The sequence below is a fragment of the Pocillopora damicornis genome, chromosome 13 (genome assembly GCF_964200805.1).
Source record: "Pocillopora damicornis chromosome 13, jaPocDami1.2, whole genome shotgun sequence".
In the NCBI taxonomy this organism is placed as follows: domain Eukaryota; kingdom Metazoa; phylum Cnidaria; class Anthozoa; order Scleractinia; family Pocilloporidae; genus Pocillopora; species Pocillopora damicornis.
This window is the reverse complement of record NC_142682.1, coordinates 12,522,567-12,538,213: the sequence shown is the minus strand read 5'-3', so window position 1 is coordinate 12,538,213 and position 15,647 is coordinate 12,522,567. Positions and strand designations below refer to the sequence as shown.

At 38.0% G+C, this 15,647-nt stretch overlaps 1 protein-coding gene across 1 annotated transcript; it reads left to right on the top strand.

Annotated features, from left to right (window-relative positions):
- The first annotated feature begins 1,176 nt into the window (after positions 1 to 1,176).
- Positions 1,177 to 14,032, top strand: LOC149035539 (uncharacterized). The gene is made up of 10 exons (XM_089191915.1): positions 1,177 to 2,189; positions 6,117 to 6,167; positions 6,680 to 6,884; positions 7,030 to 7,296; positions 7,640 to 7,912; positions 8,042 to 8,317; positions 9,647 to 9,817; positions 10,769 to 10,951; positions 11,874 to 12,104; positions 13,111 to 14,032. Exons 1-10 carry the CDS (start codon positions 1,857 to 1,859, stop codon positions 13,422 to 13,424), a joined length of 2,304 nt encoding a protein of 767 aa, XP_089048041.1. The 5' UTR covers positions 1,177 to 1,856; the 3' UTR covers positions 13,425 to 14,032.
- Positions 14,033 to 15,647: the final 1,615 nt, after the last annotated feature.

The following is a 15,647-nucleotide window of genomic DNA, read 5'->3' as shown; positions in this document are numbered from 1 at the left end:
TCCACCTTTTGATGTAATGATTGTTTGATGTATTGTTTGCGGACCAGCGGAAGTCAAATGTTCAACAGTTTAGCGATTTTTAACAAACTAAAATGACTTTTCTTTCAGAAGCTTCCGAAACCATGGCCAGCGACATTTCTACAGCTTAGTAAGAACCAGGTCAAAAGAAATGTAAAATTTTCTGTATCTCTTTAAGGAGAATTTTGGGATATTTGAAATCATGTTCTTCTTATTTTAGACCTGCATATCGTTGTGCTAATTTTAAGTTGCTCTTCAAGGAATAAATCTTCAGTTTTGGTACTATTTTCGTATTCTTTTGACAGCAAGTAAATCCAGGTATTTTGTTTGGACGGAAGACCATGATGTCTTGATACTTCGCGAAGCTTTAACGGGCGAACTTTACAATTTTAAACCGAAAAGCAGTGAGAGAGGGAAAGTATGGGAAATATCGCCGCCTATTTGAAATTCCAGAGTTCAGAGTTACAGCGAGGGTAGTGAGAGATCGATATGCACTTCTGATCTCCCAGCACAAACTAATCCAGTTATTCGTGTCAGGGATTTGCAAAACTTCCTTCAGAATTCGTATATTTCGTTTTCCAAGGCGAAACTCAGCAAAACTTTCAGACTCATCAAGCTCTTCTGGGTCAAAAGGTGCGTACGAATCGTACGGAAAGTCGAGGTTTTTCGATGCATAGAGGTCGTGCAGAACAACAAATTCATCATCATTGATAAAGCCATCGTTGTGATTAATTAGAAGCAGATTTCGGACGTTTTTGAAAGCCATAACAAGAGCAACTAGTCAGAGAACCAACGTCGTCGCCTGAAAACAACACATTGCTTAACTTTCGTTTTTCCACCGAGAACGAAACCCTCGACCCAATCCTTCTTGGGTTGTGAACCTCGTCGTCATGCATTTCGTTGTCGATGCTTGAGGTCCCTATTATCTCGACGCAGGCGTGATCTTGTCATGATCATAATGGCATGCCTCTCGCCAGTTTTTTGGCTTATTGTAAACAACTCTGACAGCCTCCAACAACGCGTCAGAGAAATGTGTTTTCGTGGAGTACCACAGGAATCATTCACGGCTGGCGTAGCATGTTTTCAAAGCTGACGCAATTCGCTGAAGGGAAGTTGATTGCAGTGGGAAGAATCAGTAAACTTTGCGCAAAGTTCAGTTGTAAACGCTAATTTTTTATTAAATCTTCAGTGCAGTTACAGCTGAACGTAGTCTCTGGCCTCTACAGTGAGAAAACATAATTTAATGTCTTGGTAAAAAGTTATAACTAGGAAATGTAACGTGGCTGTAAATAATTACGCTTTTAAAATTTTAGCATTAAGTTACAAGTTCGTGATAAATAAAATTGAAATACTTTCCCTTTCGAGAAAAAGAGAGGTTCCTAGCAAAAATTTTAGTAACCTTTTAGCGCTGAACTTTGTTTCTTGAGAACACGGAAACATTGTAAACCGTCAAGTTTAACTCAGGCAAAGCTTTCGTGCTTCACGTTACGGAAGCTGACACGTTCTCCTTATAACATCCTTTTATGCTGGTACACGAAGTTGCAAACTCGACTGTGTGACATATCACGCACTACAGGCGTGAAGTAGTCACAGTATTTGGTTTTTTGAAAATCAATTGATGTGTAAAGAAATTAACCCTCTTTTCTTTCAAGAGTGCATAAGTCTTCCACAATACTAACTTAACTTCTTCATACAATCTGTCGATCTTACTTATTTGCATGATTTAGTAGAACGGAAATAAACACTCAAACGGAAACGAGTAGGAAGGTTGATAAGACTGGTCACCTTACTATGGTGTCATTATTCATCCAGTCTGTTTATTAAGAAGAGCGCCGAGAATGGAGTCCAAACTAAACAAGGATTTTCGCGTTCTTATGTTTTTCTTCTCATTCCATTTAATGCTAACGTTAGGTTCACTTGGTTTCACGTGTTATTCTCTACATCGATCATCGAGATTAGATTCGCGTTTAACAACACTTGAGCATAATTTAATGCTTACAAACCTTCCGTATCGGCTCTCCAGTCCTGTGATTGTTAAACCAACATCTACGCAAACTCACCCAAGTGGATCACCAAGGAAAGAAACTGGTCGCATCCGAAGAGCTGCTGAACGACCATCCAAGTGCCGCAAGTGTAAAACCGTTTGCGAGAACTCGAATGGTCAACGAAGGGTGAGTGTTTTTTTCTTTGTTTTGCCCATGGACCCCCGTAGTGATATTGTGAACAGCTTTTATTTATAGATAATCCTAAAAGATAACCCCAAAGAAAGTCTAGAAATCGAGTTTTTATAAAGTGATGGCTGTGTTAATCAGAATTTGAACAGTTAAAAGATAAGATAGAAGTGTGTAAGTGTCAATCCGTTTCAGCGGGGACGGAAGACGCTACAATATCCACCAGATCACGGCAACTTCCTCAATGTCTCATTCCTCAATGCTTCCGGATTTTTTTTTTCCCTTAAGACTTAAGAGTTAATGTCAGCATGCATCAGACAAACAGCGGCAAGTCACGCAAAATTTGCTTTCACCCCTATTTTTGTGTTTTTTGTAGTCCAATATGTCCTGATAATTGTGGTGTAGTTTTTTTGTGAAAATATATTTTAGTTTTCGTGAAATGATTTTTTTCGTTTGACCGCTCAAATATGCAAATTTTCACCGTGAATATTACCCGAGTTGTGTGACCTCTTGTAACGAATATACTTGACCTCTGGTATTTTTGTCAACATAATCCATCGTTTTATCATCTAAACTTAATCCATTGTCATTACTGAAGCTGGCAAAGTCATATTTATTTTTTGGTGAATATTTTTGTCCGACATACTTTTCCTATGTCGAATAGTAGCATCAAAACAAAGACAGTTTTAACAATGACAGATATGACAGAATCTACTGAGCTTCAAGCTTTTAAAAGAAAAAAGGATGGTTAAAAAGTAACTGTAAATATTTCCTTGTGTATTTGTGTTTTTCTATCTTGAGACGAACTCAAATTCCGCCAAAATTTACTTGCTAGCTACTATGAAATATACATGGTGTGCCTACTTGTCGGCACCTGTTACTGGAATAAATAACTACAATTTGTTAAAAAAATCTAACATAACACTCTTTCCTTGTTTATTTATGATTTCATGAGCTGTTTCTATGATCACGTTATGCTCTACCACATTCTAGCCAGATTTGAGTTCCAGTTTTTATATCCTCTCCATCTTTTTATATCAGTTGCATGACAAGCGTGACACATAAATTCAAAGATGTATCAATCTCCGAAATACCAAGAGATGGATTTTTTTCCTCTTTGCATGATATCTAGAAAAGTCGTTCAGGAACTACTGCATTCAGAAAACTAAAGATCCATCAATGATTCCTTTGCCGGCCGAAGTCAAAGAATGGTTACAAAAGTCCATTTGATTGACAGGCTACATACCGATTTAGGTAGTTATCTGTTGTGTAAGCGTCTCATCTTGCATGCTAACATGGAAATTTGCTGTTCATTTAAATCGTTCGCTGGTGGAACTTGAGGGTTTAGTTATCGAGAAGACCGAAGTTGCATATCTTAAGTCGTTCCCTTGCATAGTTCCAGAAGTTCCTTAAAGACATTCCAAGTCACTTGCGGAGTTGCAAGTTTTCAGATCCAGGAAATTAAGTTGATCTTATTATGTGGCTTGCCGGCATCTTCGAGACGCTAACAGATACCGATTATTTTACAATTTGTTCCACACATAGATGTTGGGTAGAGTTGTGGTTCCAATAGTAGATGTAGAGTACCTAAAGAGGTGTCCGGCCATTGCAATGGTAAGGTTAAGTCGATTCCAAAAGCCGATAGAGGAATTGGCAAGCGTGTATCGCGGGTAGTACTCAAGATGTCTAGAAAATTCATACAGACTAGCTCTGGTAAGTAGGCTACTTACCACCGTGAGAAAAATTACGCGACCCGTCAGACCTAAGTCTCGATTGGGAACTGGTCAATAGGCTACCAAAAATCCAGACAGAGGCGGAGTTTTCTATACTAATGTCTGAACACTTCGTTGGCTTCCGGCCGTTTGGCGGGACGCGCAATTATGCACACGGTGGTATAGGGCCCTTCCGCACAAGCTACTAGAGGCTGACAAAACTTGTTTCTCTTAACCCAAAATCACATCAAAATTTGTCCTTGCTAAATTTCAAGTGTGCTGCACGTAACATCACCCCCGGGGGACACATTTGCATGAGAGGGCGGGGGTGTGCGCTGGGGATTTTGAAAACGACCCCTATAAAATTATAAAAGGTACCTGAGTCTTATCTGTGTGGGAGTAGCGACGATTGATGTCTAACCCTAAAAAGTACCAATTCAAAAGCAAAAAATTGAAGAATCCCAAAAATAAAAATTCCTTGATCGATGTGCTCTAGAGGCTCGAGTCAGATCATTAAAATCGTCCTGATAATGCTTATTTCAGGTGTTTCATTGAGCGAAAAACACCCTAAAACGTACCAGCTACGTGTCTGGTTTTTTTGACCCGTAAAAGGTACGACAATCATCCTTACCCATTTCCGATCGCCTTCTCCCTCCCGGTCAGCACCTAAAAACAAAGATTTGCCCCCAGTGAAATAAAAAGTTATTTGCCCCAGTCGCCCCCCACCTCAAAAATCTAATGTACCGTCCCTGGGATACCTTTTACAAAATTCCAAAATGAGTTTCGTTCCGGAACGAAATGAATTTCATACCGCGTTTACGTGCGAGATAATTTAACCTGTAAAAACAATTATTTATGTCCTTTTCTGTCTTTTTCTGTGATTCCCTCGCTCCTGAAGAAGATTCATACAGATGTAAGAGTCGTACCGCGTTTATATTATACAGAGTGTTTCGTTCTGGAATGAAAACCCCAATAAACTCATTCAGAAATAACTCGTTTCGAATAAACTTTACTCTGCCATCATGTAGCAACCGGTATGAACTCGTTCTTGAATAAAACTCATTCCGATATCATGTAAAAGGCCCCTAAAAGTTTTTATTCCCAGACCATCACACTTTGTTCTCCTGCCTAAATACCATAAATTTCAATAGCATTGAAGCAACAACCCGCTTTTAACTGCTTCGCTGCCACTGAAACAACGATTAGTGACCACAAAAGACATATATTCTAATATTTTCAATTCAACATAAACAAAAATCTCTATACAGTATAAATGTTCATTTGTGTCAGTATAAATTATTGCGTGACCAGCTTAATGGAAATGAAAACACAACGGAAACCCTGAGCTCCTGTCAAAAAGTAATACCCAGGCGTTATATAATAATCGAAACAGCTAATAAAATCTTAAATAAACATGTTAAGAGTGTTATGTTAGATTTTTTATCAAATTGTAGAGATTTATGCCAGTAAACGGTGGCGACAAGTAGGCACACCATGCATATTTCATAGTCGCTAGCAAGTAAATTCTGCCAGACTTTGAGTTCGTCTCAAGATAAAACAACACAGTTACCCAAGGAAATTTTTACAGTAACTTTTTAACCATCCTTTTGTCTTTTTCAAGCTCGAAGCTCAGTAGATTCTGTCTTATCGGTCATTGTTAAAACTGTCTTTGTTTTGATGTTACTTTTCGACATAAGAAAAGTATGTCGGACAAAAATATTTACCCCCAAAAAAATATTTCTTTGCCAGCTCCAGTAATGTCAGGAGATTAAGTTTAGATGATAAAACAAAGGATTATGTAGAAAGAAATACCGGAGGTCAAGTTTATAGAACATACATATATATATATATATATATATATGAAGTCACACAACTCGGGTAATATTTACGGTGAAAATTTGCATATTTGAGCGGTCGAACGAAAAAAATCATTTCTCAAAAACTGAAATATATTTTCACAAAAAACTACACCATATTGGGCTACAGAACATGAAAGTTGGAGTGAAATCGAATTTTGGGCGACTTGCCACAATATTTCAAATTTGTGCGACGGATGCTGACATCCTCTTTTAATTTTTATATTCAACACTGTTTTGTTCTACTTGTAAATTGCCCTATACTGGCCCTCACGTTTCATAATGGCCTGACTCAGGTAGGGTATTAATCGAGTGGACAAGTTATATCTTTGCCTTTCTTTCTTCCCTTAAATCCATAGAATGCAACCGCGGAAAGAATTCAGGGAAACGCTATTTGCGTTAAGGGTAAGAGGTTAATTAATGCGTGAACTTCGATGACCATTACTGAGCAAAGTAGTTGTAGCCGACAAAATGCATCGGATGAGCATGAAATAGCTTAGTCTACAAAACACTCGTTAGATCGCGAACAATTGCAAGAACAGAAGCACAGAACAACGTTATATGTTTTTGATACAAACTAAAGTTTGGTTTTATGAAACTGTGCAGAAAAATTAAGACAACCATGGTAACTAATCTCTCTTGCTCTTTCTAAAGAGCTGGAAGAAACGACGTAAAGAGGGTGTCATGCGCTGCATAACGAAATCAGAAAACATCACTTCTCTGCACATAATACCACTGATTTCGGTAGTTTCGGGAACAAAAGTGGTTCAGTGTTACAGAGATTAGAATAAATGCTGTTCAAGAAGTGCTTTTTCAGTTGTTTATATGGACTTTGCAAGTTTTTCATTCACAACATATCTTTTTTATTATTTCATTTTTTTCTTTTTCATTTATCTATTGATTCATTTCTTCATTTTATCCTGTAGGACCTCAGGGCCCACCAGGTCCTCCAGGTATGCCTGGACGCACTGGTCTCCGGGGCCCTCCTGGATCAAGCGGTAGAAGGGGAAGAAAAGGACAAAGAGGTGTGCCAGGTCCCCAGGGAAAACGCGGCATAAGAGGACCCCCAGGGAACCCTGGAAAATCTGCACAACAGCGAACAAACCAGAGCGGTGGAGGTAAGTTAGGTAAGTCGTGCAATAAATATCTATTAATTGTCGTTGTTGTTTTTTTTTTTATTGTTCTTAACTATATTCATTTGAGACTTTAATGCCTTTTCACTCTGCTTCATTTTACTTTCCAAAACGGTAGTAACGCACCTTTTTTTTTTAGAATTGCCACGCTTCATTTCAAAGCCTTCCCCCACCGTAACGCTGAAAGAGACACAAAATGTTCTAATACCATGTAAAGCAAATGGCTTCCCACAACCCGTGATCACGTGGTACAAAAATGGACACCTGATAGAAAAGGAGACGAAGTACTTTGGAGAAAGGAGTCTAAAATTAAAGAATATTCAATTCCAGGACCGTGGTGTCTACACCTGTACAGCGGAAAATCTTATGGGCAGAGCAGAGTTATCCGTCAATGTCAGCGTGAAAGGTCTGTTCCAAGAGATTTATAATCTCTTGCTGTCTTTATAACGTAATAGTTAAAAAAATGCACTTTCTTGTTATAGTACGAGCTTAACGGTCACCACACCGCAATCGGTCACACGTGCTCCACAACATAACTATTTGAATTTATCGTTCATTGTGCACCCAGGGCGAGCATAAAAATTGCGGATAAATAGCTCGCCTTATAAACTTCAAAGCTCGATCACTGGTGCTAATCTATATATTGCTGAACACTATCAGGATCTCCTAGTGCGATGATTAGGAGTACTACCTTCCATCTTGCATTTTGAACTTCGACTACATTTTGTGTTGTAATATCCTTTTGGTAGTACCAGCAAAATTGATTACAGAACCTAAGCGTTCCGTTACCGCTTACAAGACATGGGACACCGTGCTCCAATGTGACATATTTGGTTACCCTTTCCCTGTGATAACATGGACAAGATCAGGCGAGCAGCTTTCGGTCAACAGACATTCTATTAATGGTTCCCAACTTACGATTCAAAATACAACAGAGGACGATGATGGAGCTTATGTTTGCCAGGGAACTAACCAAATGGCAAACGTTTTGAGAGTGATATGGGTCATCGTTAAAGTTGTTGGTAAGTATAGAGTTTAAAAACAAACATGTAAATAAACAAACAAACTGAAAAACAACCTTGAGTATAACAACAGTCCAAAACATTCCAATCTAGAACCGCACTGATTACTTTGTATCTCTATCTCTTAAGTGAATCCTTACATTGTATCTAGCCCTCCCAATGAAATTCAAGTCCAGCGTGTCGGTGATACTGTAAAATTAAACTGTTCAGCTGGTGGCTCGCCTTTACCTAAAGTCACGTGGTTCAAAAATGGTCGACGTGTTTCCTCAAGAGCCGCAAATGACGGGAATGGATTGATAACGAGTGAAATGGTCATTCATCGCTTCAAGCCAAGTGACTCAGGGATCTACACATGTCTATTTTATAACAGAAAGAATATGACAGTGGAGTCCAACACAAATCTGAGTATGTTGGATTTCATTTGCTATAATTACCTTACTCAATGCTTTTACCGTCTTATAATCCAAACTTTTAGCCGTAATTTAGCCATTTACCAGAAAATGCTTATCGCAAATGCGACCATTTTATTTCAGAGCTGGTAGCCCGTACTGTCTATGATATTTATGGAAGACGAACTATCTTTGGTAGTAAGTAAATAAAACCACATTGGTTTTTGGAAATACGTCAAAAAAATATTTTTTTGAGAGCTCTTAATAATCAAAGCTGCAAAAGGCCCTTTTTTTGACCTCTTGCGACATCGAAAATTTCAAAAGTTGACAAGCTCGCTCTTCGTAACACACTACATGTAGCAATAAATCGTTTGTATTCCTAAGTTGTGTGATATCTAAGAGACTTCAAACTTTTGGTGATTTTACTAGCGCGACAGCAGAATTATGCAAGTTATCTGTGGAGCAAACTCCGACAATTCTCTATAAATAACGTCATAAATCTTAGATTTTACCTATTTACGAAAGAAAAGATAGTAGGACAGAACTTTTAGAAAACGCTGATTGAAACTCTACACATTTGAAACGGCTAAAATCTGGCAAACGATTCTGTCTTGTGGCGAAAAAGGTGAACCATGGCGAAAGAAATGAGTAAGTGCAAGATGTTTTTATATTTCTATGCTTTCGAACATCTCATTACAAGAAATCAACCTGATCTTTTAATGGTCCGGTCTGGACTTGAGAAATATCACCCAAGAATGAAAGAGTACTTTTGACCAATTTTAGAAAGCTGTCTAACGGATGTATTTTAATAATCTATGGCGAACCTCTGAATAAACACATATCAAAATTGAAATACTTTCCAAATCCCTTAGATATCACACAACTTAGGAATACAAAAGATTTAGTGCTGCATGTAGTGTGTTACGAAGAGCGAGCTTATCAACTTTTGAAATTTTCGATGTCGCAAGAAGTCAAAAGGGGCCTTCTTGCAGCTTTGATTATTGAGAGCTCTCAAAAATCTTTTTTTAACGTGTTTCCAAAAACCAATGCGGTTTTATTGACTTACTACCAAAGATAGTTTGATGGGAAAAGTTTGAGGCAAAACTTTCTCCGATGCGAAATGCTCCGGACCGCTCTTACAGAGATCGCCACTTAAGTACTTTGTTTTGTCTATTTTGGATGTCACATGCGTCTATTTCAATTTCTAAGAGAAATTTAGAATCACAAATTTTCAAGTCTTCATTTCTCTCTTCCTTTCTCTCTTTCTCACTCTTTCTCTTTGCTGTCTTTATGGCTGTTGATTTTTTTGTTCAATCATCTTTACTTTTTTGTAAATATATCTCAGCCCTCGTCAACTGTGGTGACCCGGGTATTCTTTCTAACGGACGCAGGCGTGGCTCACGGTACTGGACTGGTGAATCTGTGTCCTTCGTTTGTGAACCACAATATTACTTAACTGGTCCGGCAACAAGGATGTGTTTACCCTCTGGTAATTGGACAGGGGTACAACCCTCATGTAAGTACAATGTCGCTAAAAACCACCAACATGATGTTACTCGTAAACGTCAGATACAAAAGACTAGGGGAAAATGCCATGAAACAGGGTATTCTGGAGTACCCGGCCAAACCTCATAAGAATATATCTCAGGACACTGGGGTTGATTTGGTCTCAAAAAAGTTTTCTTGATCTTACAGAACAAATTTAAATCACGAGCAACGAAATTTTGGCCCCTTAGTAACCAGTATGCTTGTCAGATAATCGTTTCAGCCTACTTGTTCCAGTTTCCATGAGGCTTTCCTAACTCGATACTAATTTCAAGTTCCTTGGTTTCACTCATCTCGAAATCATTTGCGACTTTCCTTTTCCTACAACTTGGAAAAGCAAATAAATTATTTGCATGTGTGACCTTCTTGGAAAATAATTAGTCATCTTTCACGATGATTACGTTGAGCGTTTGGGATTACCGTATTGTTAACGGTGAGTGAATGGTGCCGATAGTTCGTTTCCGAGATGCTTAAGACCTCTTTTCCACAATGAGGATAAGTGCAAAACGTTGGATATAACAATGATAGTTATTTTTTTATTTTTAAATTCTTTCGGAAAATATTTAGTTTTATCTTCACAAGAAGAGTAGTGCATTAGGCTTTATTTTCATACCTAAGCGTGAGGTATCCGACCTTCTTTACGGAAGATTTCCTAATCAACGCCTCGATGAGGGTGTTGAAGCAAAACGAACAAATTAATTTTATTAACGAGGACTAAAACTCAGCCAGTTAACTGTCAGATGGGCTTATAAAAGATATATTCTGAATCACTTTATTTTTTTAGAAACAAGAATACTTAAAAAAAGGCTTTAGAGTCTTTTTGGTTCCCCAGCTAACAACCGACACGCTCCTTACTGTTATTGATGTTGTTATTTTTGTTGTTGCCGTTCGATGCTTGGTTGTTTGTTTGTTGTTCATAAAGGTAGAAGAGTTTGCCAATCTTTGGAAAGTCCAAAACATGGTTTTATTCACAGACAACATTTTTGGGAAGGAGAGCACGTTTCATTTAGTTGCAGGCCTGCTTACTGGTTGGATGGATCCTTAGAGCGTCTTTGCTTAAAGAATGGTACTTGGACTGGAAATCAACCCAGATGCATTCAGCTTGGTAGAGTTTAAGATATACGTTTTCAGTGTTTCACAAATTTCGACTTCCTACCGATGAAATGAGAATTTGTAATAAACTTGATATAGACGGTTAGAAGGCCAATAGATCCGATAATGAACATCGTTTCAATCAATAACGATAACAATAATGATAATAATATTTTTAACAATAGTAATAATTATGATAATAATAATTTAGTACAAATCTGTGACCCCAAACACGTCACTTACTCGTTCATGTAACGCCTGAAAAGTATCACGCATCAGTCTACAACACCTTAGTCAGAGCTTGCCAATACTAGTTCCGCTTGCTTCACACTATGTATAACGGTCGACATATGCATTTTATTTATTACTTGTAAATAAGCAAATTAATATACCTAACTCATAAAAACTGGTCAGATGAAGTCTACTATTGTAAGACAAAACGCGAAGGAAATTAAGACAGGTTTCTATTATTTTAGTCCTTGCAGAGTCACTCATTAATTTATCATTTCAAAAGAAATGTTTTAAACACCGATTCACGAGATAGATCGACTATTAAACCCATCGCGCACCGGACCACATTTACAGAGACTGGTTTATTGATTCTACTCCTCCAATCATCTATATCAAGTTTACTACAAAGTGCAGCAATTGTTGTTACGAAGTGCGACAGCTTACTCCATTGCGAAGTGCGATGATCTGTTATATCAAAGAGCGACAGCTTTTTTATTAAAAGTGTGACAGGTGTTACAAAGTGCGACGATCACCGTTAAGGCTCAATGTTTTCTAGACTTTCCTTCTTTTAATTATTTTCCTCTCCGTTCTTTGAATAAAGCAAATTTTATTTCGAGTTATACTTAGCAAAAAAACAAAGTCACAAATTCTTTAGAAACAAGTTTTGCTTTTAGAATTTTTTTCTTTCTTTTTACAATCGCTAGGGTTGAAAATACCATCAAATATAATCGATAGCAATGACATGATTCTGAGTCTTCTAAGATTTTTGGATCCTGTTCCTGGTTCACATTTACACTGGACGCTGTGTTACCGCGCCTCCTCTCATGGCTGGGAAGCACGTACTTTTCACAGTCGCTGTGATGGAATGCCACACACCGTCACTATAATAAGGAAAGGTCCGTACGTGTTTGGAGGATACACCGACATTGCTTGGGGTGAGGACATGACAAATGTAAAAATAAAATGTTTTACTTAGTACGGGACTAAAATTTTAATCCAGATTCGTGGTAACAGTGATAGTGGTCTTTACAAGGTCTGTCGGTGACAGTGACTGACGTTGAACCTGAGTAATGAGTCATCATTGGAGTGAAATGAAAAATTGCTAGTCAGTCGTAGGTCGGGCTGGTTTGTCCCAAAGGCTTCTAGCTGTAGGACTCAAGAGTCCTTATCAAAAGTTAATGGGCCAAATATCAAATCGGACGGGGACTGTATGGGCTGTTAACTTCTTTTTTTGGTGAAATGCCTCCGTTGTCTTAATTTGAAAAGATGTTGAAACTGAAATTTCCCTAAAACCTGCGCAAAATAAAATTTTAGACATTTGCGTTCCAGTCAGGGCTGACTTGAAAAGTTGACCGAAGCAGTGAAAAACGAGGGATTTAAATAGATTTTAAAAAATTTACATTCTAAATTGTTAGCGAATTAATTCAATTCAATAGTTCGGATCGATTTTCCGTATGCACGTGATGACGTGTTCTGTTTGAAGGACATTTTGAGCATATTTAGACTGCTAGGTTAAGCGGTACACTTGTTCCTGTCTCTCAGTTTTGAATACAAACGGAAATAAAGTTGTTACACCTATTTTTGTGGACTTTTCTCAGAAACATTTTGAACTTTACCGTTCCAACAAGGCCTACTTGTTTTTATTCCGCGACCCTACCTACCCCTCGTTTACTTAAATGATGAACTCAACAACAACCAGTAGGAGTTTCCAATAAAGCTAGACGAAGTAAAAATTGCCAAATTGAGCGCCTCTTTTAAACTTAGCCAGATCTATATTTTACAATGTAGCTGGGATGTTCAACATTCTAAATTTTTATTTCAGTCTGTTTGTACTTCTTTGTACTTAACGACCTACAAAGTCTATATGTTTTCACCTCCACTGAAAGCATCCATATACCTTTTGTTTCTTTAAATTTCTAGTACTGTTTATTTCCTATTCAGGTTCTAGTGGTGGATACACTTACTCATCCAGTGCTTTTATATTTTCGCTAATCAACAAAGAAGGACTGGCACCATTCAAGAGCATGGTGAAAATGCCAGAACTCGCAATTTACCGCGGCTCAGGTTATGGTCCAATATTTGGGGGAGGACATGTAATCCAAATCAGCAATAATGCCAATAGTAACACTGATTCACACACATCCTTTCATAACAGGTACTACCACGTACCAAGAGGAGTAAAGAACAGTCAAACAATCCTTGCTGGGTCTGTATCCTTCACGCCTGATGAAGTGGAGGTGTTTTATCTTGTATGAGTCACATGACATGGAGACCGCGTAATAAGTAACCGGCTAAAACAACACTGTTAAGTACTGAACCAGTGAACTAAACTTAATTGCCTGTAAAAGAAAAAATGAATCATTGTTCATTCATGAAGAACTTAATGAAAGTATGCTACCGATTCAAACTTCGTAGATGGTTGAAAAAGTGCAAGGTGACTTGCAAAAATAAGCAGATTGATTTTAATTTGGAAAGGGTAATGTGGGAAACATGTGCTGCAAATTAAGAAGAATTGCAAAAGCGTGACTCGAACATAAAGTGCGACTCTAAAACAACAGATTATTGTTCACGGGCAATGATATGATTTGGGACTGACTAAGAGTCATTTTGGCCCGAGCCGCTAGATGAGGGTTTTTAATGACTTTTAGACAGATTTATGCGCAAAAACATTAGCTCTTCTACTTTTATTATCACTCTGGAGGGCATTGAGAAAATAAAACTGAAAAAAAATGACAACGAAACAGTTTGAAAGCTTATCGCAAATGCAGGAAAACATTATACTGTAGCTGTCATTTTGTAGTAATCACTAATTGTAACAGGAGTAAATTTAAAATAAGACGACTCCAAATAAAAATAAATAATAAATAAGACGACTCCAACATTTCTTTCGTAGATGAAAGAAAGCATAATTTGGTTTTGTTTAGCTCTAATTCATTACTGAATTGTGTTTTTGAGTAGTAAATAAGGTAAAATTGCGAAAAAAAATCTTGATCTGGGGTTTCCTGTATTTCATGTCGTGAATGGTATTATCTGACAAAGACAAGCTCACACTTCCTTTTTGCAAACATAAGTTTTCCCAAGGGTCGATTCTCTCAAACTTCTATAAAATTTTCTCCTCCATAACGCATAAAAGTCGCCAATCCACAAAAAAAAACTCCCGAAAAACTTTTCTCTTACTTCAAGACATGCAAGCTGTTAATGTACCCTATTCAAGCTATAACAAGCTCGATGTTGATATTACGCGAAGAGCAAACCAAGCACGCCACCAGGAGCGTGACCTGAACGTGATACATCACGCGTTATTCCCATGAACTAAATGCATAGTGCCTAATCACTCGATTTATGGGAAGTCAGGTTATGGTCCAACACTAGGTTAAGGACATGCAATCCACGTCAGCAGTAATGCCAACAGTAACACTGGTTCATACACAAACTCTCATGACAGCTACTACCACATGCCAAGTGGAGTACAGAACAGGCAAACAATCCTTGCTGGGACTTACAGTTTCACACCTGTGTGACGATAGTTTTCGCGCCCAAACTGGGAAACTGAACCTTCGCGGACGGAACAATAACAATTGGGGGAAATAACTCGGTAGAGACCACTTGGCTTGCGAGAACAGAAACTCGTCACGATTTCCTGGTACACGGAGATCTACTTCGAGTGAGCTCGTACGGACGTCAAGGATGAGAGAGCGTTTTGGTTCCACAGTACTTTTATTCTAGGTCAGGCCAACAAGCGACATGACCTCTAGCGTACTCAAGTTTGTAATCATCAAAACTGTACAAGGTACTTGCTTAAGAACTAACTGGTGTGAGGTGCTATTGTTACACAAATCGCAATATTTGAATAAGGACACAAAATAAACTCGAGGCCATTAAAGTAGGAAACTTAGGTGCGAATTCACAGCTCTGGTATGGAAAATGTACTTTTCTTAATTGCAGTAGCGCAGCTTAGGAAATAAGAGCGGAATAGTAATTGATAGTTCCTGCTTATCTATGCAAGGTTGGTGTTGAGTCTGATCGTACGAAAGGAAATTGAAATTTCGAGTATAAACTCAGCTGCCATCTATCATGAGAACTAATTTTTGCCAAAGAGACCAATAACACTTATATTTACCTACGAACAACAAAAATACCGACATGCAGGTGCATGGTGGAAGCGAATAACAAGCAAAATCTATTCTAAAAGCCACTGTGGTTTTTATCCATTTTTTGATTTATTAAAATGAAAGGACTTGGAATGGTTAAATGTGAAAGTTTACTAATAAATATGTTCTGAACAACCACACGGAAAAATCAGTAATCAGGAGGTGTTTTATCTCACCTGAGTCACATGACAGAGAACAGATAATTAGTGATGGAGTCGATTCAATCTTTTTTTCTTCCACAGAAGTGGTTGTTTTCTAGAAGCGAAGAACTTTTCAACACCATTTTGTTATTAAGTGACGTTGATCATTCTTCATCAACTTTCTCAT

Coding starts and splice junctions, on each gene's coding strand:
- LOC149035539 (XM_089191915.1), top strand. CDS start 1,857: ATGGAGTCCAAACTAAACAAGGATTTTCGCGTTCTTATGTTTTTCTTC. Junction 6,885..7,029: donor GAGCGGTGGAGGTAAGTTAG/GTAAGTCGTGCA, acceptor TTTTTTTTTTAG/AATTGCCACGCTTCATTTCA. Junction 7,297..7,639: donor CGTCAATGTCAGCGTGAAAG/GTCTGTTCCAAG, acceptor TCCTTTTGGTAG/TACCAGCAAAATTGATTACA.